Genomic DNA, 25,149 nt, shown 5'->3' on the forward strand with positions numbered 1-25,149 from the left:
CTTTCATAAACCTTTGGTGTCCAATACAGTCTGCTCCTTCAATTCTGTTGTGAGATAGGCCATATTTACTATTACTAGATTCTGTCAGAACTCATATTAGCCAGGATGGGATGTCAGAAGGAACAGCTATCACTCTAGTCTGTAAGGGAACAGTTGTCAGCACATTCAGGGAAAGGGAACAAATGCCCAATTAGGTGAAGATATATTCTGGAGAGGCTGGCAGTTTAGGTTACCAGTTTTATCTCATGTGTTGAGTATTGACTACGATGGATAAAATTCTTTCAGATTAGTGTGTTTTTATTTTTTTAAGGATTATAAAACTCCTAGGTTTTTTTTTTTTTTTGCGGTACGCAGGCCTCCCACCGTTGTAGCCCCTCCTGTTGCGGAGCACAGGCTCCGGACGTGCAGGCCCAGCTGCCATGGCTCACAGGCCCAGCTGCTCTGCGGCATGTGGGATCCTCCCTGACCGGGGCACGAACCCATGTCCCCTGCATTAGCAGGCGGACTCTCAACCACTGCGCCACCAGGGAAGCCCCCTAGACGTTCTTTGACATAGCCTGGAAGTATCCTTCCTTCTGACAGTTTTGGAAGTGATAAAACCAGACCCAGATTAGGCTGCACGTTAAGGATAACTTGAAAATAACCTTAAGAGTTTCCTTTTGGAATTGTGATGTTTTGGCCAACGTAGTTTAAAAATAACTGTCTTAAAAAAAAAAAAAACTGTCTTAGACTATAATGCTTATCATTTATGTTTAACTACATCATCTGTGAAAGTTTCTTTTAAATCACAAAATATGGGTACTTTGAAAATAAATGACTCCAAATTTGTTAATTGTTGTAGAGATTACAACCCCACTGCAGAGAAACTGCTTTCAAAGCACATGTGTAGTAAATATTTTTATATAAATATGGTCATAAATAGTCCCAGGAAATCCCTCTTGAATATACTATATTTACATTTCAATTTTATGTTGTTGGTTTGTTGCTTTAAAATTGAATATAATTAGAATAAATAACACGCTAATGGCTTCATTTCACATTTTGAGTCAAAGCTTACTAAATTAAACCTTTACCCCCAGAATAGCATCTTGAGTAAACACATGTGGTTTACCAGGTTTAAATATTTTCTTGAGATCATGTGTGTTTGATTTTTCCTTTTGTAAAATTTGTGTGTCGTATAAATACAAGTAGATACGTAACAATCCTTTCCTGTACAAGCATTCCTCACTTAATAGAATTCTGAATAAGAGGAATTTATGAATTAAATTAAAAATTGACTTAAGTTTTTTCCTCTTCCCCTTGGAACTTGAGGATCTTAGCACTGCACATATATATTACCAGATGGAGTGCCGAAGTCCTCTTACTGTGTGTGTTACAGTTAAACTGAAATGAATGTGTGAGAACATTTTTTAACATGTACTAACAGCTATTAGTGAGATCCCTAGTCCCTAGTAAACAGACCTTTATATTGGGAATAGAATAGTCACCAAGGACCAGTTTTCTCATTTGCCTGTCATCATCAGAATTTGTTAGCTGTTTGTCAGTTCTACCTAATTTGACCTGGATGTCCTTAGGAAAACTAGGATTGAACATTTCAGTCTCTGGCTTTATGAATGATTTCCCCACATCCAAGGATACTCTTAACAAACTGTACAGATAAAATTGGGGGAAATGTTAGGAAATAGAACAGTAAATTATAGTTATGGAGAAAGTGCAAAAAAAGTTAAGATTATTAACAGTAGTTTCAAAATTAGAAATATTAAGGTGAACTGGAGCCAAATTACTAAAATATTAGAAATTTCTCTTAAATAACTATAATATCTTAAGCTCTCTGTTATACTACTAGATTGCCTGGTGAGCTTTCACTCTTAGTGTCTTAATGTTATGAATAATTTTTTAGTTTTATAATATGAATTACTTTTAGTGGTTATACTATGGAGATCCTGAAAACTATAATTACTTTTACTAGAATGATTGAAGCTATATGTTTTAAAATTTGGTACCTTCTAAGTGTGATTGTGTTACATATGGAGAACAGTTTTATACTGGAACATATGTTTCTCTTTATGATGAAGGTTAACAGGAAAATGACAAAAATTAGTTTTATACCAAAATCCTTAGGAACTCTTAGCTCAAATCTAAGATTTTAATTCTTACTTTCAAGTCCTCTGTAATTTGTATCTCTGTCCCCAGCTTCTCCAGATTTATCTCTAACTTTACCCACTGTAAACTTGACTTCCATCTGACATGCTTCCTCATTGTCCCTCAAATACAGTGAAGTTATTATGCCTTTCTTTCCTTGTGCTCTTTCCTGACATGCTTTTTTTTTAACCGTTTCTACCTCTGTGTATTGTTTTTTTTTTAATCTCTGATCAATTCCTGTTTACTCCATGAAGTCCAGTCTGAACTAACTTCCCCCTTTCTATAAATTTATCACACATTGTTTATAGTGTACATTTTAATATTTGATCTTATTTGATTTATATTGTTTCTTACCTTGTTTTATGTGACAGCATAGCCTAAATCCGTGGTAATACTCAGTGTCTTGACAGCAGTTACCTCAATTAGTATACCTTTCAGTGATAAGAGAGCAAGTGCTTAAGAATACTTAGTGTTGAATTGAGTTGAACTGAAAAAAGTTGGGGATATTTATTAACATAAATTATGCCTCATAATATGGCATGTGTGCTTTTTGAGGGTGGTTATAATGATTAGGTGTCTTTTTTCATTGTCTTTTTGAAAACGTTTTAGTTGTGGAATCATGCTTATTCATTGAAGGGCTATTTTGAGCCATGCTATGGGAGAGCTATATTAAACTATCATGTACGTTATCAACATTGATAAAAAGTTAATATTTGTAGTACAGGACACTTTTATGGAATAATACCTTTAGTGTTCATGTATGTCTGTGTCCTTGTATTTTATTGTATGAAAGCTCTCTTCTGTTCCTTCGATTAATTTTGCCTACCTCAAAAGAAGCCACTCATTCTGATTCATCTTAGCTTCTCCCCCTCCTTAAATGATTATAATTTTTCTCTGACTACTGATATTAGGTTTCCTTAGCACTGATCTGATCGTCGAGGTCTTTTGAGCAATAACAAACAAAGCAGACGTAAATTTTTTTTCTAGTCTAATAGACCTGTGAGCTCTGATTTCTCTACTGAGACAAGGTGAGATGATGTAAAATAGACCTTTCTTTTCTTAGGAGAATGCTGAGAAATGGTAGGTCCCTCTCAAACGAAGAGATTTCGTCTACCAGGCTGGGTTAGGACTGCCAAAGTAAACAGGATTCACCATGTATAGGACCATATAGCATGTGGTGGGTGTGATCCCTCTCTGCTTGCTAAGGGAATCTTTCTTTTATCTTTATCAGGTGGTTGGGCCCCTGAAGTTTAGTTTTACTGCCATGGTAAATTTTTTTTTTTCCTTTTTATTTTTTTTTAACATCTTTATTGGGGTATAATTGTTTTACAATGGTGTGTTAGTTTCTGCTTTATAACAAAGTGAATCAGCTATACATATACATATGTTCCCATATCTCTTCCCTCTTGCGTCTCCCTCCCTCTCACCCTCCCTATCCCACCCCGCCAGGCGGTCACATAGCACTGAGCCAATATCCCTGTGCTGCTTCCCACTAGCTATCTACCTTACGTTTGTTAGTGTGTATATGTCCATGACCCTCTCTCGCCCTGTCACAGCTCACCCTTCCCCCTCCCCATATCCTCAAGTCCGTTCTCCAGTAGGTCTGTGTCTTTATTCCTGTCTTACCCCTAGGTTCTTCATGACATTTTTTTTTTCTTCTTAAATTCCATATATATGTGTTAGCATACGGTATTTGTCTTTTTCTTTCTGATTTACTTCACTCTGTATGACAGACTCTAGGTCTATCCACCTCATTACAAATAGCTCAGTTTCGTTTCTTTTTATGCCATGGTAAATTTCTATCCTAACCTTTGGGCCTGTGGATCTCTTGTCCCGCACCCTCTCCTTTTAGATATACCATAATTTCTTCCAGATTTGTTTTAGTTGCGTTGCTTCAGTACGTTATATGGAGGGCAAGGGAACCAAGGCTGTGTGTTTAGTCTACCAGCTTCCTATTGTTGTTTTTAGGTTAAGTGTGCTGTTTCTGCTGTTTTTCTGATGTTTCCAGAGTTTCCAGGTTTTCAAGGCTCTCTGTTTGATATAGTTTCCAAATATGGAAAGCTTTTGTTATAGTGTGATATTATGAAAGATAATTTATTTGGACTCTTGCTAAAGATCAACATTTAGTCATAGTCACTGTGTGAGTCTTTCTGATATTCTTCATAGTTAGTTAAAAGGTATAGGTATAAAAGATACAGGAATATCTTTTAGAATTACATATTAGTTGTTCCTGTATCATTCTTATCAAAAGAATGTTGTGCTTGCCTGCTGTGACTGTAACCACTGTGCTCACTCTTCACCCGCTTTCTTAGGGCAGAATTTCTGGATCAGATGCATCCAAGGTAAAGTTTACCATGTCTCTTCAGGCTGACCCTCAGTAGTAACAGAAAATACCAGAGCAATTATTGCACACACATTAATGGTCTTCTAATCTCCAACCTTGCATGTAATTGCTGCTGTCAAATACAATTACTGTCTGCCCAGGTTTCTTGCCCTGGGGGCAGTCGTGCCATGCCTTGGTATAGAGTTAGAAAATGCAAAGAGAGTTTCTGAAACTTTTTGAAGGTGTTGCTTATATCTACTTTGAAAATTTTAAACTATAAAACTACATTGCCTTTTTTATTTTTTAGAAGACTGACCTGATTAAGTTTGACAGTAATAAGAGAAGAATAACAAAAAAGATTTGAAGGTTCATTGATTGTAACTGTATTTCTGAACAATTAATTATGAATACATTTCCTTTATGCATTGGCACCACGTTGGCCACAGTTCAGGAAATATAATGCTAAACTGGTGTTCCTTTTTTAAAAGTATGTATACTAGTTAAAGCTCTACACAATCTTGAATTAATTAGATTTTTGTGATTGTAGTAATAGGATAAGACCATAATCTAGTGGTTCTAGATTGGAGATTGCCTATTGTATAGTAATGCCTCCTTGATTTCAGATCTGGGGATGAACTGTTCCACATGGGTGAATTTTTCAGCTAACCGGATGTATTCTTTAAAATAGCTAAACTTTTAAAATTTTTAGGTAAAACCTTTTCTAATATAATCATGTTTTCTAGCTTCTTTAAACATAATTTACTAAGCACATTTTATCATTTTCCTCACAGGATTATCATTACATTTACTAATCATTGTGAAGCTAGTGGGAAGCAGCCACATAGCATAGGGAGATCAGCTAGGTGCTTTGTGACCACCTAGAGGGGTGGAATAGGGAGGGTGGGAGGGAGATGCAAGAGGGAGGAGATATGGGGATATATATATGTATATGTTTATGTATAGCTGATTCACTTTGTTACAAAGCAGAAACTAATGCACCATTGTAAAGCAATTATACTCCAATAAAGATGTTAAAAAAAAAAGAAAAGAAAATTAATGTGATGAGCTTAAAGGTTAGTTAGGGTATGGATTTTTTTTTTTTTTTTTTTTGCGGTATGCGGGCCTCGCACTGCTGTGGCCTCTCCCGTTGCGGAGCACAGGCTCTGGACGCGCAAGCTCAGCGGCCATGGCTCACGGGCCCAGCCGCTCCACGGCATATGGGATCGTCCCAGACTGGGGCACGAACCTGTGTCCCCTGCATCGGCAGGTGGACTCTCAACCACTGTGCCACCAGGGAAACCCAGGGTATGGATTTTTTATGTCTTCACCTACTATCTTGAAACTTTGTGCTCTTTTGGGTGCCTTTCTTTTAATTGAGACACACCATAATTCATACATTATACAGTTGACCCATTTGAAGTGTTCAATTCAGTGGTTTTTAGCATATTCACAGAGTTGTACAACCATCACCATGATCAATTTTAGAACATTTTCATCATCTCAAAAAGAAACTCCATATCCTTTAGCCATCAGTTTCAACCTCGCAATTTCCTTCGGCCCTAAGCAACCAGTAATCTACTTTATGTCTCTATAGATTTGCCTATTCTGGACATTTCAGATAAATAGAATCATATGTGATCTTTTGTACTGGCTTCTTTCATTTAGTTTAGTATGGAAGAACAAAGATCCTTCGAAGTTGCAGCATGTATCAGCACTTCATTCCTTTTTATGGCCAAAAAATATTCCATTGCAGCATGTATCAACACTTCATTCCTTTTTATGGCGAAATAATATTCCATTGTATGGATATACCACATTTTGTCTATCTGTTCTTTTGTTGATGGACATCTGGGTTGTTTCCACTTTTTGGCTATTATGAATAGCACTGTAAGAACATTCATATGCAAATTTTTGTGTGGACGTATGTCTTCGTTTCTCATGGGTATGAGGAATTGCCAGACTTTTCTCCAAAGTGGCTGCAACATGTTGCATTCCCATCAACAGTATATGAGGGTTCTGATTGCTCTACATCCTTGTCAGTACTCATTATTTTTTATCTTTTTGATTATAGGCATCCTAATAAGTGTGAAGTTGTATCTCATTGTGGTTTTGATTTGCATTTCCCTGATGGCTAATGATGTTGAGCATCCTTTCATGTGCTTATTGGCCATTTGTGTATTATCTTTTTTATTATTATATTTATTTTCTCTTATTTTAGGGTTGTACTCTTATTGTTAGAAAGAATGTTAGTGGTTGTCTAGACTAATTTTCTGTCTCCAAGTTATTCCAACATACAGTTTTTTAGATTCTATTAGAAGACTACTAATGATGGAAATACACTGTTTCTGAAGAAGTTCCCCCAATTTTTTTTTAACAACTCTAATTATTAGAAGCTTCTTTCTATAGTAGGCCAAAATCTGGTACACTGTTTTTTTTTGTTGTTGTTGTTGCTGTTACTGTTATTGTTGTTGTTTTTAAATTTGTTCTATTTTTGCTTTCTAGGCCTACGTATAAGTCCAGTTCTTCATCTTCATAAGAGTCCTTCATTGTTTTAAGACAGCTTTTAAATCTCCTCTTCGTCAGGCTAGATATTCCTAATTTCTAAAATTGTTCTTCATCCTATCACCATCAAGTCCCACCGCCATCCCAATCATTCTTTGTGAACAAGTTTCAGTTTCTAATAACTTTCCTTATAGTCTGGCTTTGGAATTGAACAGATTGTTTGAGATATAGTGTGACCACTATAGAATAAAACTTTTCTCTCATTTGAATACTGTACTTTTAGGGATATAGCTTAAAACTACTTTAACATTTTTGGTAGCCACATTACAATGTTAATTCTTTAACTTTCAGGAAACTAAAATCTCAAATCTTTTTCACACATTCTGTTATGTAATGTTTGTTCTGTACTAAGTTCATTACCTTATGTGTACTCAATATTAAATTCCGTTTACTTGATTCATCATATTATTCCAACATTAAGATATTCTTTTGGATCATGAATGTGTCATCTAGGTTTGATGACCCTGTCATCAGGAAATTTGATTAGCATGCTTTTTTGTACCACAAGTCAACTTTTTTTTTTTTTGGCTGCCTTGGGTCTTCGTTGCTCTATGCAGGCTTTCTCTAGTCGTGGCGAGTGGGGGCTACTCTTCGTTGCGGTGCACAGGCTTCTCATTATGGCAGCTTCTCTTGTTGCGGAGCACAGGTTCTAGGCTCATGGGCTTCAGTAGTTGCAGCACACAGGCTCAGTAGTTGCGGTGTGCAGGCCCTAGAGTGCACGGGCTTCAGTAGTTGGGGCGCATGGGCTCAGTAGTTGTGGCACTCAGGCTCTAGGGCATGTGGGTTTCAGTAGTTGTGGTGCATGGGCTTAGTTGCTCCGTGGCATGTGGGATCTTCCTGGACCAGGGATTGAACCCGTGTTCCCTGCATTGGCATGCGGATTCTTTACCACTGTGCCACCAGGCAAGTCCTTAAGTCAGCTATTGATGAAGGTGGTATATAATATGGATAGGGTCAAAGACTGACTTTGCTACTAGAAACTTAACTGGAGATTTTTGATCCATTTATACATGACTTTTGGTTACTCAATAATAATAAAAATAATTATTAGCATAAATGCTGGAGAGGGTGTAGAGAAAAGAGTGGGTATGAAAATTGGTGTAGCCACTATGGAGAACGGTATGGAGGTTCCTTAAATAACTAAAAATAGAGCTACCATATGATCCAGCAATCCCACGACTGGGCATATATTCAGAAAAGAGAAAACTCTATTTTGAAAAGATATGTGCACCCCAGTGTTCATAACAGCACTATTTACAATAGCCAAGACATGGAAGCAACCTAAGTGTTCATCAACAGGTTAATGGATAAAGAAGATGTGGTACATATGTGGTACATATGGACTATTACTCATCCATGAAAAAGAATGAAATAATGCCATTTGCAGCAACATGGATGGACCTAGAGAATATCACACTAAGTGAAGTAAATCAGAGAGAGAAAGCAGATATTATATATTACTTATATGTGGAATCTGACAAATTAATACAAATGAATTTATTTACAAAACAGACTCCCAGACATAGAAAACAAACTTATGGTTACCAAAGCAGAAAGGAGGGGAGGGATAAATTTGGAGTATGGAATTATCAGATACACACTACTATGTTTAAAATAGATAAACAACAAGGATTTTCTTTATAGCACAGGGAGCTATATTCAATATCTCGTAATAACCTATAATGGAGAAGAATCTGAAAAAATATATACATATATATAACTGAATCACTTTGCTGTACACCTGAAACTAACATAATATTGTAAATTAACTTTATTTATTTATTTCATTGAAGCAAGCTTAAGACAGGAAAGAAAAATTATTAGCTGTATTTACTGAGCTCTTACTATGAGCCATGCACTATGCTAAGTGCTTTAGATATGTTATTCTATTTAGTCCTCACCACAATCCTATAAAGCAGACACTGTTATTATTATTATTTTTTTTTGTGTGTGTGTGTGGTACGCGGGCCTCTCAGTGTTGTGGCCTCTCCCGTTGTGGAGCACAGGCTCCAGACGCGCAGGCTCAGCGGCCATGGCTCACGGGCCCAGTCGCTTCGCGCCATGTGGGATCTTCCCGGACCAGGGCACGAACCCGTGTCCCCTGCATCGGCAGGCGGACTCTCAACCACTGCGCCACCAGGGAAGCCCCAGACGCTATTATTATCTGTATTTTCTAGACAAGAAAACTGAAGCTTAGAGGAAGTTAATAATTCATCCTGAAGTTACACAGCTAATAACTGGTAGAGTAGGATTTGAATAGTCTCTGTCATTCTAAAATTTATACTTAACTAAAATTCACTCTCATGTGAAAATCAACCTTATTTGAAGTTATGCCTTATTTTTCTTAACCATTTATTCATGCATTCAGCAACTATTTATTAAGTGCCTTCTATGTGCCAGGCACTGTTCTAAGTTCCTAGGATATATCACTGAGCAGAAACGAACAAAAACCTTTCCCCTTGTGGAGCTTAAATTCTACCACAGGAAGACAAGGATAGGAGTGTAGAATGAAGGGGGTATTGGGTTACAGTTTTAAATAGGGTGGCAAGGGTAAGCTGTATTGAAAAGGGTGACATTTGGACTTTAAATTGGTAAAGGAGTGAACTACTTTATTTTTAAAATTCTTTTCCATTATGGTTTATTACAAGATACTGAATATAGTTCCCTGTGCTATACATTAGGACCTTGTTGTTTATCCGTTCTCTGTATAATAGTTTGCATCTGCTAATCCCAGACTCACAATCCATCCCTTCCATTCCCGACCCCTCCTCCCCCTTGGCAACCACAAGTCTGTTCTCTGTATCTGTGAGTCTGTTGTTAATGTATTTTTAAGGATTTTTTTCACTTATGTTAATGAGAGCAATTATCTTCCTTTTTTTGTATCATTCTTGCCAGGCGTAAGTGTCAAAGTTATTCTGATCTTATAAAAAGAAATGGGAAGTGTTCCCTCTTTTTCTATTTTCCAGAAAAATTTTTGTAAGATTGACATTATTTCTTACCTAAGTGATTGAATGAATATAACAGTGAAGCTATCCGGTATTCTTTGCAGTAAGGTTTTTAATTAAAGATTCAATTTCTTTAATAGATATGGGACTATTCAGATGTTTCACTTTTTATTCACTCAGCTTTGGTAAATTGTATTTTTTTGAGAAATTTGTCCATTTTTTCCAAATAACCAATTTATTTGCCTTAAGTTGTTCATAAGATTTACTTATTAATTTTTGATTCTCTAAGATATGTAGTGATGTCCCTTTTCATTCCTGATATTGGTCTTTTGTCTTTTTTCTCTTCTTTCTTCATCATTCTTGCTAAAATTTTTCTGATCTTTTCACAAAACCAGTTTTTGGCTTTGCTTATTTTTCTCTAGTGAACATCTGTTTTCTGTTTCATTGGCTTTTCCCCTTATCTTTATATTTCTTTATATTTAATTTTTTGTTCTTTTTGTAGCTTCTTGAAATGGAAACTTAAATTACTGTGTTCTTTTGGGAATTAAAAATCACTCAAGGACTTCCCTGGTGGCGCAGTGGTTAAGAATCCGCCTGCCAATGCAGGGGACACGGGTTCGAGCCCTGGTCTGGGAAGATCCCACATGCCACAGAACAACTAAGCCCGTGTGCCACAACTACTGAGCCCGAGCTCTAGAGCTCATGAGCCACAACTACTGAGCCTGCATGCCACAACTACTGAAGCTCACGCTCCTAGAGCCTGTGCTCCACAACAAGAGAAACCGACGCAATGAGAAGCCCATGCACCGCAACAAGGAGTAGCCCCCACTCGCCACAACTAGAGAAAGCCCGCGCACAGCAACGAAGACCAAACACAGCCAAAAAAAAAAAAAAAACAACACTCAAGAAGAAACTTACTGAGGATAAATATCGATATATATTCTTAACTTTTACTGGATCTTCTGGCTTTTCACTTGAAAAAAAAGAAGAATTTGATCTTGTTTCATCAAACAGGATGTTGATGAATAGAAAGAAAGGGCTCAAAATAAAAATTTCCTTGCCTATGTAAGGCTAATCTTATTTAAGTATAAGCTAAAAACAGACAGACGGTTTATCTCAGGACTGCAATACATGGAGCATAGAAAGATAAATAAAGTAGCATTTCCCCAGAGTATATTTTAGAACCCCGACAGTAATCAAAAAGTATCTTAAGTAACTGTCTCTGACCCATGCAGAATAACATCCAGGAGGAATGAATAGGAATTGTTTCTTTCAGTTAACTGAGTAGTTCACTCCTTTACCAATTTAAAGTCCTTATTCACTAAACTTGTCTTGCCTTATCAGTCTCTGCACCTCTTTTTCATGAAATCATCCATTTTATTAAGATAGTTGGTTGAATGGAGGCAAAAGTAATGGAAAAGAGAATGGAATGGAAACAGTTTAGCAATACTAATCTATTCATTTGTGTATTCCCATTCATGCATTCTGTCAAAAATCATTCAGAGTTATTGGAATTCGGGGATGATGACAGTGGTTATAGCATAGTTTTTGAATTTTCCCGAATCCTTAACAGAATAACTAGGATAGCATAACCAAAAGCACTTGTGCAATATCTGTAACAAAACCTAGTTAATCAGAGAAACTAGGGACAAACTATCAACAGCTCCAAGATTTGTGTAGCATTGGCATCTCTGTAGGATGAAGCAGAAGGAAACAGTAGGGAGTCTAATTGACCCGAGAATGGCAGAAGCCTAAAATTGCCCACAGGTGAAGAGTACAGGGGGTTCATGGTAAGGTTTTCTAGAGCTGTCTGGAACTCTAGAGTTCCAAAATTAAGCAGCCAAAACTTCCCTTCCAGTACACAGCCTCACACTAAGAGGAATCTGCAGGACAAGTCAAGCAGGACAAGGACAATGAAGACAAAAGGAAAAAGAAACCAGATAAGAATTGGGAGAGGGGACCAGAGCCAAGTGATCTTGAAAGTATCCTAGGGGCCAGATTTTTAATTACTTCATGAAGATAACAGAAAAGGGACTTATATACCTAAAACTATATCCTGATTCACATTTCTCTCTTAAAAATTCAAAAACATTAATTTCACGTAAAGATGAGCAACAGAAAAAGAACTATGGTTGAAACCTATACAAAGTTACTTTAATTCAGAATTGTACTTTTTTCTTATAATATCCAGAAGCTGTATTAATGGTTAAAATAATGAAAATGTGCTAATATTTTTATGGGTATTGGTAGGATTGCAATATTGCTTTCCAAAAGAGTAATACCATTTTACAAGAGCATTAGGGCCATTAACTTAGTATAGTGCCTGTTTCACTACCGTTTTGCCAATTTGGATAATTTTGTTACCCTAATGGAATTAGTTTAAAATCTGTTGCTCGTTGTTGTTTTAATCTGCATTTTCTTAAATGATTATGGATGTTGAACTTTTTTCCAAGTAGTATATAACATTATTGATATTTATGTATGTACGTGAATAAAATCCTAAACCTCTGTGTCACTTCAAATACGAATTGTTGCCTGCTCCTAACCATGGTCTGTTATCCATTGAATCTTAATGTTTTTCTTACATATGAGATCATTTCGATATATTGCTTAGAATATTATAGAAATATTAGCCATTTGTTTTATTTGCTTAAAATGCAGTTCCATCTTATTTATTTTTTACTACATTATTACAGAAGTGCCAGTTTAAGTACTTGAATCTGTTAGTTTTTTATGATTTTCTTTGGTGCTTAAAATCGAAGAAAAAGTTACAATTTCTTCATAGTATGATAAATACTATATTCAGAATCATTTTCCAAAGAACATTTAAATCTTGATCAGTTACATTTCTAGAAAGTTATAATAACCTGAAGGTAATCTTCCATGATAGGCATTTAAAAACAGCATTAAATTGACCAGGGCACGAACCCGTGTCCCCTGCATCGGCAGGCAGACTCTCAACCACTGCGCTACCAGGGAAGCCCCTAAAAATCTTTTAAATGTACACTTGAGACAGAACAGGTTTTAAATCAGAATATTTGTAAATGTTTGATGATGGTTTCTAAAATAGCTTGGAGAGGTGGCGTAGTTTAATAGAAAGAGCATAGTCTTTGGATACCAGAAGATCTTGGTTTGGGACTCAGTTCTGCACTTACTATGAGGCATTGGGTATTTCACTTTTCTTTATCTTCAGTTTTCTAATCTGTAAAATGGAGATATATTTTATCAAATATAAGGCAAACATTCAGTTTCTAACATTTTAAAAATCGTGTGTTTTAAAATTGATGGAGTACTATATTTAATTGGCTGTGTTGTCTTTCTTAGCATTATAGAAAATAATGGTACTTTTTATAATTGGTGATGTCTTAGATTGCATGAGACACAGTAAAAATGCTGATTTTATAGAATTGTTTTGAAGTTGGAATTGGATAATATATATAAAGTGTAAAGCACATGGAAGATGCTCCTGAAGTCCTAGTTTCCTCCCCCCCACCCCAACTTAATGACAGTGTCGTTGGTTGGTTGGTTTGGGGATTTGTTGTTTTACCAGGAGAATCAGCATAGACCTCACATTGAGAAATATTAGCTCAGATAGTTTTAAATTGTCTCACCTGCTTTTGATACTTCAGATGTATCCATTTTTATAGCAGTAGCTTTATTATATAATTATTTTATTATAGATTATCTTAATTATTTTCTAGACTAAGCAGAATAAAAATAATTATTTGTGCATCTCTGCATAAATACAAACATATATAGATGGTAATTAACTTGTTTAAAACTATTAGATAAAGACTTGTGGTTCTATATTGTTGGTCACCACATCAAAATATCTTGCATCTGTGTTGCTGAGATATTTTCACTTTGGAGAAATAGCCATATTGTGACTAATAATAATAATTATATATCAGCTAACACTTATATAGTGTCTACTTTGTGCTGGGCACTGTTGGTTTTACATACATATTTTATATCTTGGAAACACCCATATGAGATAGGTACTATTACTTTTATTTTTATAAATGAGGAAACTGAGGCAGAGAGATTAATTTACCCAAATTCCTATAGCTAAACCTATAAACAAATTAAGCAAACAAACCAATAAAGCAGAAGCCAAGAAAGGTAGCACATGGAAGCAAGAAACTCCCTCCTTGCATATATTAGCCTGATAATCTTTGGAACAGTTATTTTTCAGATAGAAAGTTTCACAAGGTTTTACATCTTGACCCAACCCAGCAACTGACTGAGGTAGAATCTGAATCAAGTGAGAAAGATTCAGCCAACAACTTACCTTTCCCCCTTGAGTGAAGGAGCATTTCAGTGTCTCACATAGTATAGTCTCAGGCAATATAAGAATTGGCAAGTTTTATCCTATTGGCTGCCAAAGTGGAGTCTCTTTCTTTAACTGCTGATGCAACATAAAAATAACTTAATGGATTTTGAGTAGAGAGAAATGAAATAAACTTCTTAAACCTCTATGAGAAGCATTTCATTGGAGTGGAAATCAAGAGAGTAAAAGTAGCCAAAGTTTGGCCCTTATAGATGAAGTGGATGGAGAACAAAACTAATGCATCTTTGGCACCTTTATTCTGAATTCAATCTGATAATGGCAGATTATTAAAAAAATTTTTTTTGCCTCAGATATAATCTCCCACCTCACCTTCCCAAAATTGTCACCAGCATTCTAATATGCCTGTGCAGTTGCTGCAGAAAGAGGAATTAATCCTAGGAAGAAATATACTTAGAATGCATTATAATTAAATTATAGAGTCAGTTTTTTCCCTGAAGATTTTAATTAAAACTGTATTATGCTTTATGTACAAAGGTATTCATCATATCTTGGTTTATGAATGAAAAAATGAAAATACCTAAATAGACAGTTGTCAGATAATGGTTAAGTAAATTATGGTACATCACTTCATGGAATATTATGCTAGTTTTTAAATTAATGTTTTTGGAACTTCTGCTCTTGGGCATGGTGGTATAATAGGGACAAGATTTACCCTTTTTTTAAAAAACAGGAAGAAAACAAGACACAGTAGTTGAAATAATGATTTTCAGACAATGCACTGAAAATCGTATGAAACTATGAGAGAAGAGAAACAAAGTAAACCCTACAGTTTCCTCAGCTTATTATCTGGAAGCAGTTTCAGCTCAGGGAGGGGGTATCCAAAAGAGCTTGGCCACCTTGTCAGTTTGAGCCAGACTGAATATACAGGGCTGCATACTAGAGAGGATGCTCTTGCATACAAAGGGAGAGTTCCAGAGATCTATAGAAGGGTCTCTGGCTGAATACTAATCTGTGTATGTGTGAGAGGAAACTAACAGGCTGGAGAATGAAATACAAGAAAGCAGCAAGCCATACAGTTCGTGGAGTTGACATAGGATTGAGACTCTTTCATTTCCTGCTGGTCAGAGTGGAAAGAAAATGTAGTGTATGGGGCATATGGTAGAGGCCTCTGAAGGATTTAACTTCAGTACTGGGGCTAAATTAAGCTCTAGATTAAAGGCTGCTCTGCCCCTGCCTTAACAAAGCTTAAAAATGAGCCTTGAAAGGATCAAATTGATTCCATGTAACTGAATTAATGCCCAAACAAAGTCTAACATAATTTAAAGGAACACAACAAAATCCAGCAAACAAGAGTGTAAAATTTATAATATCTGGCTTACGGTAAAAGTCTTTCAAGCATGCAAAAGTAGCAGGAAAATATGATCCATAACCAGGAGAAAAACCTGTCAGTGAAAGCAGATACAGAAATGATAAAGATGAAAAACAACTATTATAAATATATTCTGTATATTCAAGAAAATAGAGGAAAACATGAACACAATGGAGAGAGATACAGAAGATACAGAAAGACCCAAATGGAACTTGTGGAGATGAGAGTTAACATCTGAAATGAAAAATACACTGGGAAGAATTAACGGCAGATTAGACATTGCATAAGAAAAGATCAGTGGGGCTTCCCTGGTGGCGCAGTGGTTGAGAGTCCGCCTGCCGATGCAGGGGACACGGGTTCATGCCCCGGTCCGGGAGGATCCCACGTGCCGCAGAGTGGCTGGGCCTGTGAGCCATTGCCGCTGAGCCTGTGCATCCGGAGCCTGTGCTCTGCAATGGGAGAGGTCACAGCAGTGAGAGGCCCACGTACCGCAAAAAAAAAAAAGAAAAAAAAGAAAAGATCAGTGAACTTGAAGATATAGCAGGTGAAACAAAAATGAAGCACAGAGCATAAAAAGACTGAACAAATATACATATAATTGGAATCCCTTAAGAGAAAAAGTGAGAGAGAAGACAGAAGAAATTTAATAAATAATGGCTGAAAATGTTAAACATTTGATGAAACCATAAACCAGAGTTTTTCAGCCTTTGCATTATTGACATTTGGGGCTGGGTAATTCTTTGCTGTGGAGGGCTGTCCTGTGCATTGTAGGATGTTTACTAGTAACCCTGGTCTTTACTCACTAGATGCCAATAAGACCAACCACTTGTGACAACCAAATGGAGGATAGGGGCAAAAAAAAAAAAACAAAGAAAGACTCCCCTAGTTGAGAATCACTGCCATAACCAATGGAACAAGAAGTTCAGTGAATGTCAAGCAGGAGAAACGTAAATAAAAATGATACCGTGACACATCATAATCAAATTGTTGAAAATCAGTGAAAAAGAGAAACTCTTAAAAGCATGCATACCAAAAAAAAAAAAAATGATACAGAGGAACAAATGTAAGAACTGCAGCAGACTTCTTCAATAGATCAATAGGGGCACCATCAAAGGAAAAAACTATCAACTTATAATCTATACCAGTTAAAATAGCTTTCAGAAATGAAGGTGATTTGCTTACCAAAAATTCACAGGTAACATACTCAAGGCTGAAAAATGGAAACCTTTCCCCTTAAGATCAGGAATAAGACAGGATGCTTTCTTTTACCATGTACTATAAATTCTAGCCAGAGCAATTAGACGAGAAAAAGAAAATAAACAGCATCCAAATTGGACAGAAAGAAGTAAAACTATCTCTGTTCACAGATAACATCATCCTAAATACAGGAAATCCAAAAAAAAACCACCCAAAACTACTGGAGTTAATAAACATTCAGCAAATTTGCAAGATACAAGATCAACATGCAAAAATCGGTTGGGTTAATATACACCATCAGTGAACACCCCAAAATGGAAACTAAGGAAAGTTTTAAAAGGAGGTGAAAGATTTTACACTGAAAACCATAAACCATTGCTGAGACAAGGAAGACCTAGATAAATGGAAAGACATCCCATGTTCTTAGATTGAAAGGTTTTATATTGTTAAGATGGCAGTACTACCTAAAGTGACCTACAGATTCAATGCAGTCTATCAAAATTCCAACTAACATTTTTGCAGAAATGGAAAAGCTGATCCTCAGATATACATGGAATTATAAAGGGACCCAAATAATCAAAACAATATTGAAAAAGAACAAAATTGGAGAATTCACACCTGCAATTTCAGAACTTACTATAAAATAACAGTAATTAGAACAGTGTTGTACTGGCACAAAGATAGGCACATGGACCAGTGGAATAGAACTGAGTCCAGAAATAAACCCTCACATTTATGGTCAGTTGAATTTTGATGAAGATGCCAAGACCATTCAGTGGAGAAGAAGAATCTCTTAAACAAATGATGCTGGGACAACTGGATATCCACATACAAAAGAATGAAGGTGCATTCTTATATCACACTATATACAAAAATTCACTCAAAAGGATCAACGACCTAAAAAAATATGAATGAGAACTATATTGACTGAAGTAAATATGTACTTATCTCAGTGATTTTTGATTTGGCCATGGATTCTTAGATATGACAGCAAAAACACAGGCAACCAAAGAAAAGATGGTAAACAGGACTGCATCAATATTAAAACTTTTCTGCTATCCAAAAAAGTAAAAAGACATTCTACAGAAAGGGAGGAAATATTTGCAAATCATATCTGATAAAGATCTAGTATCCAGAATATATGAATAACTCATGAAAGATGACTAATAACTGGGTTGAATATAGACATTCTTCCAAAGAGAATGACCCACAATCACATGAAGTATTAGTTATTAGGGAAATGCAAATCAAAACCACAGGGAGGTATTACTTCACACACACTAAGATGACTATAATAAAAAAGACAGATAATAACAAGCGTTGGCAAGGATGTGGAGAAATGGGAACCATCTTACATTGTTGGTGGGAATGTAAAATGGTGCAGGTGCTGTGGAAAATAGTTTGGTGGTTCTTCCACAAGTTACACATAGAATTACCATATGACCCTGCAATTCTTCTCCTAGGTATATATACCCAAAAGAATTAAAAACAGGTACTCAAATAGCTGTACACAAATGTTCATAGCACAATAATAGTCAAAAGGTACAAACAATCCAAATGTCCGTCAACTGATAAGTGGATATATAATATAGAGTATGTATATATATACGTTAGAGTATTAATCATAGGAAGGAATGAAGTACTGATGCATGCTCACATATGATCACATATTGTGTGATTCCATTTATATGAAGTATCCAGAATGAGTGAATCCATAGAGACAGAAAGCTGATTGATGGTTGCTAGGGTTAGGAGGAAGAGGAATGAGAGTGATTGCTTAATGGGCTCAAGGATTTGTTTTGGGATGATGGAAATGTTTTGAAACTAAATAGAGCTGGTGGTTGTACAACATTGTCAGTGTACTGAATGCCACTCAATTGTATATATATATTTTGTTTTTTAAAAGGGGGAAAACTATGTTTATTTTGTCTTTTTTTTAAATTTTTTTTTTATTGGAGTAGAGTTGATTTACACTGCTGTGTCAGTTTCTGCTGTACAGCAAAGTGAATCAGCCATATGTATACATATATCTCCTCTTTTTTGCATTTCCTTCCCATTTAGGTCACCAAAGAGCACAGAGTAGAGTTCCCTGTGCTAATTGTATATTTTTAGATGGCTTATTTTATATTATGTGAATCTCATGTCAATACAAAAAAAAAAAGTAAGGGTAAAATAAAGATTTTTCAGACAAAAGCAGAGATAATTCGTTACTGACTGACATGCACTACAATAAATGTTAAAGGAACTTCTTCAGGCAAAAGGAAAAGTGTATAAGATGGAAATTTAGACCTGCTTAAAGGATGAAGACAACTGGAAGTGACAAATATGTGGGTAAATATAAGCCTTTTTTTTTTTTTTTCATTTTAAAATGTCTTCAGAAGACAATTGAACTTCCAGTTTCAGCTCTGACATGTAAAGAACTTGGAAATCATCTCTCCTGTCTTCAACAACAGCAAAAATCTGACCAAACTGAAAATCATGGACTATTCTTAGATTAATCTGAGATTTGAGTTCACAGGGCAAACTGCCACTCCCCAAATGGTGACAGGTGAATACATAGACTCACACTCGAGATCTGCTTATTGGGAACAAAAGCTGTTTGAACCAGTGAACTGGTAGGAACACTCAAATGGTAATTGATGAATTGCTGCAGGGTGAGTGTGGACTAGCTCAAGAGCTAAAAGCTTCCAGGGGCTCAGCCTTAGGAAGGCCCCCTGCTTTCATGGGTTTTGACCCCCAGGGCCCACCACATTCTTATGGTGAAGATCGGAGAAAAATTTTTTGTTTTGATACAGGGGAAGTAGAATATAGTTAACACTACTGAACTTTACACATAAAAATGGTTAAGATGGTAAGTTTTATGGGTTTTTTTCCCCAAAAACTAAGAGTTTTGTTTTTTTTTTAAAGAAATGGGCTATCAAACCATGAAAAGACAGGAAGGAACTTAAAATGCATATTGCTAAGTGAAAGAAAGATTACATACTGTGTGATTCCAACTGTGTGATGTTCTGGAAAAGGTAAAACTATGAGGACAGTAAAAAGACCAGTAGTTGCCAGGGCTTCAGAGGGAGAGAGGGATGAATAACTGGAGCATAGGAATTTTAGGGCAGTGAAACTATTCTGAATGATATTGTAATGTGGACACCTGTTATTATACACTTGTCAAAACCCATATGCAACACAAAAGATGAACCCTAATGTAAACTGGATTTTAACTAATAACAATCCGTTAATATTGGCCCATCTATTGTAACAAATGTACCACACTAATGCAAGATGTTAATAATAGGGGAAAATTGAGGAGAGGGGTATATGGGAACACTCTGTACCTTCTGCTCATTTTTCTTTAAACTTAAAACTACTCTAAAAAATAAAGGCTGTTAGCTAAGTGAAAGAAATATACTCATCCCTTTCCAATACCATATAACTCCTAATTAGTAGTATGTATTTTCACAGCAAATAATTACCAGGCAAACTACAGGTATCTATCCTGAATTGCCTACTTCATGTTAAGGGTTTCAGTGAATGACACTGATAGAAACTATGATTGTCTTGTGAACAACCATGTGTTTTTGCTTCTGGTCTTGCCCCCTAAAATACATTAATTGCTTTCTGGCAAAAGACATGAACACCTCAGTTCTCTAACATTCTAAGTATACCCTCACCACAGGGCCTTTGCAATGGCTGTTTCCTATTCATGGGACAATTTCCCCCAGATATGTGCAGGACTCACTTGTTTACTTCCTTTATGTCTTTATTCAAATGACCTTCTCAGGCCCTCCCAGACCATCTTATTTAAAATTCCAACCCTCTTCCCTACACTAATTTTTTTTCTATAGCACTCATCACTTTTTAATATTAGAAAACCTTTTTATCTTCTGTCTCCCTCAGACATGACATGATTTTGGTATGTTAATTTTGTATCCTGTAACTTTTCTGGAATCATTTGTTACCTCTAACAGATTGATTGGTGAGGGGGGGAGTATGTCTTTAGGGTTGTCTGTGTATATGATCATGTTGTCTATGAAAGGAGATAATTTTACTTCTTCCTTTCTAATTTGGGTGCCTTTATTTCTTTTTCTTGCTTAATTGCTGTGGCTAGGACTTCGAATACATTGTTGAATAAAAGTGGTAAGAATGGGCATCCTTGTCTTGTTCCTGATCTTGGAGGTAAAGCTTTCAGCTTTTTACTGTTGAGTATGATGTTAGTTGTGGGCTTGTCATATATGGCCTTTATTATGTTGAGGTACATTCCCTGTGTACCCACTTTGTTCAGAGTTTTTATCATGAACAGATATTGAATTTTATCAAATGCTTTTTCTGCATCTGTTGAGATGATCATATGATCTTATCCTTAATTTTGTTAATGTGATATATCACATTGATTGATTTGTGGGTGTTGAGCCATCTTTGCATTCCTAGGATAAATCCTACTTGATCATGGTGTTTAATCCTTTTAATGTTTTGTTGAATTTGGTTTGCTAATATTTTCTTGAGGAGTTTTACATCTATGTTCACCATCAATATTGGCCTGTAATTTTCTATTTGTTTTCTTATTGTTGAGTTTTAAGAGTCTTTTAAGATATATTTTGAATACTAGTCATTTAATAGATTTGTGTTTGCAAAGGTTTTTTTCCCAGGTTGTGGTTTGTCATTTCATTCTCTTAATGGTGTCTTTCACAGAGCAGACATTTTTAATTTTAATAAACACTAACATCAGTTTTTTTCTTTCATGGATCATGGTTTTGGTGTTGTTTCTAAAAAGTAATTGCAAATCTAAGGTCACCTAGATTTTCTGCTATGTTATCTTCTTGGAGTCAGTTCTTTTTCAGGAAACTGTGCTTGACACTCTATACTTGATTCTCTCTCCCTCTTTTTTTGCTTTGGTATCCAGTTTTTTCACTTCCAATTTTGTTATTCGTTTAGCAAGCATCTCTTGGGCAGCAAGTATGTTTCAACTTTATCCTACTAATGGAGTATGTATTCAGAATGTAATTGGATTAAATAAAGTAAGTTCTCCCTTTGGATTGTGCTTTTTTAATATAAGGGAAAACATTCTCTATCCTGAAAATTCTTTGCAGCATTTATGCTCTAAGACTTGGTCCTCAGAGGAGAGAGGGAACTTGCATTTACTTTGTGCTTCTTTTTTGCCAACATCAGGCTATTGTACTTTGTATACTTTATTATTTAATCATGATGGTAGTTGTTGTTTATGACATTATACCTTTGTTTCTGTCATAAATTGATAACCGACTTCACCTGAAAAATCTGCACCATTTCTTGAAACTTTAGTTCCTCTAATGATGTTACGAACTGACAGAATATGTTGCCTAAAGGATCTTTTCCTCAGCCCAGTGGTTCACAGACCAAAAGAAACAAACAAAAAAAGTAACAACAATAAAGCAAAACCCCTTCTTTAAAGTAAGAAAAAAAAAAAAAACACGTATAGGGGAACTGTCTATATTTTTCTGAAGTGAAACTAATTATTTTTGCAGTCAAATTAAATAATAAAAGTAATTTTGACTCTATGATAATACTTATGTTCAGAATCAGAGTTTTAATTTTTTTAGGGTATCCTGGCCTAAAAACTTTCAATATTGCAAGAGATGTGGGCTTTTGCACAGGTTGCAATTTGATCTTTCAGACAACAGTAATATCCAGGTTTACTGCTTCTACATACATGTTTTGGAAGAATCTTATTTTTAAATTTAATCTTAACCTTGTGCTTTTTGAGAACATAGAGGGACAGAGCCTACTGAATACTTGATTTTGGAAAGCGTTTCCATACGTTTGCTTTTTTTCTTTTATTTTAGACCTCAACCTCTTTCCTGTCTCCCTTCTACCTTCTCATCCTTCCTTCTTGCCACCTAAAAATATTTTCTTTATTTTTTTATGATTAAATTTTAAGTTTTATTACAATTTAGTTGCTTATTTGGGAACTTTAATTTTGTCAACCTAGATATGATCTTCCTGATCACATTCAGGTCTGGTATTTATAGTTCATATTTTGTTTTCATTTTCCACACTGAATGTCTCTGTTTTCCACAGTGACCATAGCTAACATAATCAGCTAGGGGAATGGCTCTTAGGTGGCTCCAGAAGACAGTAGTGGAATAACCTTAGCTTGATAGAGGGTATTCATTCTGCTGCTGTGATGACCTGAGAGTCCTCTTGCCTTCCTGATGCCATCCTAAAATTGTCACTAGGGCCTTAGAGAAATGGTGGATCATCAAATATTAGTGTTCCTTAACAGAGTAGTATTTTGTAACCGGTTTAAATGCACACTGCTTTAATCCATGTGTCTTTTTTCCACCAATCCCCCCCCCTCCCAACCACAGTCACCAGAGAAGAAAGGAAAAGAAGCAAATACTGGTTTTGGTGGGCCAGTTGTTAGTTCTCTGTATCACGAAGAAATCATCAGGTAAATTCTTTTTTGGTCTTCAACAATAGGGGTATATACATATATGTATAGTATGTGTGTGTATGTATACATTGTGTGTGTGTTTATAAATTTATTTATTTATTTAATACCCAAAACTTTCATTTGAAGAACTTTTTCTTAACATGAAACCGATTTGGTGGTATCTCTAGGAGGATAATAAATGGCAGGAAATAAATTTTTATGTGTATAATCTTTAAAATCTGTAAGTGTCTGAATCAGTGCCAGGTAATAACCTTTCTCCCACATAAGTAGTTGGTAGGGCAAGGTTTTGTGTCTCAATCTAAAGCTATGGATTTTTGTTGTTGTTCTCATTAGGTTTCCTCAAAATATCATTATTTCTTTTAAATATTTTAATTTCTGTAGTTTGTTTATTCTAGCTACAAGTTAAAAATCATTTCAGCTTTACAAGATGAAAAAGTTCTGGAGACTGGTTGCACAACAATGTGAATATACTTAATACTACCAAACCGGACACTTAGAGATGGTTAAGATGATAAATTTTATGTCATGTATTTTTAACCAAATTAAAAAATTTTTAAAGGTCATTTTGCATTATTTAACAAAGGTCCCTGAATTTTGTATGTTATGTATGAAATTTCTTGGACTATTGTTTTCTTTACACACTGTGTAAATCAGAAAAAGGATTCTCTCCTGCTTTAAAGCCATGTGACACATTCTTCTATGATGGTTACTTTACAAGCAAAAACAAGAAATAGGAACTTCTGATGCTCTTACCCTTCTGCGTCACCTGAGCTTTACTTTTCTTACTTATTAACATGAAATAAATGAGCTCTAATTTTCAAGTGGAAAATTAAGTTCACCTAAATTGAAGGGAAATATCTATCTTCATAGAATGAAGAGGAAATTGTACCAAAATTTTATGCTTCATTCTTGCAAAAGAGTTGCTGACATTATCCACCCCACAAATAGTGATAAGAACTCCCAGGTAGCATTCTAGAAGGAAAGCTATTGATACCCCTATGAATCAAAAACTTCAAATGCTCATAGTTTCTAGTTAATGACCAGCTAATACTAAGGGCCCTGTCTTGAATCTATTTGCATAGCAAGCACATCATTTTTTACTAAGATTAAATGTCTACTTGGGGTGATATAGTGGAAGACTGATGGAGATTTGAGGGGGATGAAGATACCCTTTAAGAATGCTGCTGGCCTGGAGTACATTTGCCACCCTGATCCCTTGAGGTACCCTGAAAGCTCTGAGAAGCCCATGTAGTTTTGAGGAAGCACAGTTTAAAAAATATTTTCAGAGTTTAACTCCCCCTTCCCCTTAACCCTTACAGAATCAGAACATGTTTGGGGGGTTCTTAATTTGTATATATTCTCTACTTAGAGCTTCTAAAAAATGGCATATTAGAACCTTAACCATATTAATCAAAGTTTATTAAATGTTCAAATCAAGTCAGTAAACCCTTAGAGTCATTTTTCTAGGAGGGGAGATTAGTCATTCCTTCTCTGTGTTCCCATAGTCTTTTTTTTTTTTTTTTTTTTTTTTGCGGTACGCGGGCCTCTCACTGTTGTGGCCTCTCCCGTTGAGGAGCACAGGCTCCGGACGCGCAGGCTCAGCGGCCATGGCTCACAGAACCAGCCGCTCCGCAGCATGTGGGATCTTCCTGGACCGGGGCACGAACCCGTGTCCCCTGCATTGGCAGGCGGACTCTCAACTACTGTGCCACCAGGGAAGCCCCCCATAGTCTTTCATTCACACTTTTGTTATAGCATCTGTGACATTATGCTACATTGGATTATAATTTTTAAAAATTTGTCCTTTCTGCTAAACTGTTAGTTTTTGGAGAGCAAGGGTAGTATTTTATCCATCTGTGTATTCTCAGTATCTGGGGAAGTTCCCAGAACTTAGTA

At 35.9% G+C, this 25,149-nt stretch overlaps 1 protein-coding gene across 8 annotated transcripts in view; it reads left to right on the top strand.

Moving 5' to 3' along the window:
- ACBD6 (acyl-CoA binding domain containing 6) overlaps nt 1–25,149 on the top strand; it is a 231,393-nt gene that overhangs the window by 48,152 nt on the left and 158,092 nt on the right. For all 8 annotated transcript variants that reach the window (XR_003428511.1, XR_003428510.1, XM_027086147.1 and 5 more), the window contains exon 4: nt 23,168–23,250. Coding sequence is in view for 6 of the 8 variants with exons in the window: in XM_027086147.1 (XP_026941948.1) it covers nt 23,168–23,250 (83 nt within the window). In the remaining 2 variants the exon portion in view is untranslated. The remainder of the gene's footprint in view (nt 1–23,167; nt 23,251–25,149) is intronic.

The sequence above is a fragment of the Aethalodelphis obliquidens genome, unplaced genomic scaffold (genome assembly GCF_003676395.1).
Source record: "Aethalodelphis obliquidens isolate GAN/ISIS:26980383/991018 unplaced genomic scaffold, ASM367639v1 scaffold55, whole genome shotgun sequence".
NCBI classification, from domain to species: Eukaryota; Metazoa; Chordata; class Mammalia; order Artiodactyla; family Delphinidae; genus Aethalodelphis; species Aethalodelphis obliquidens.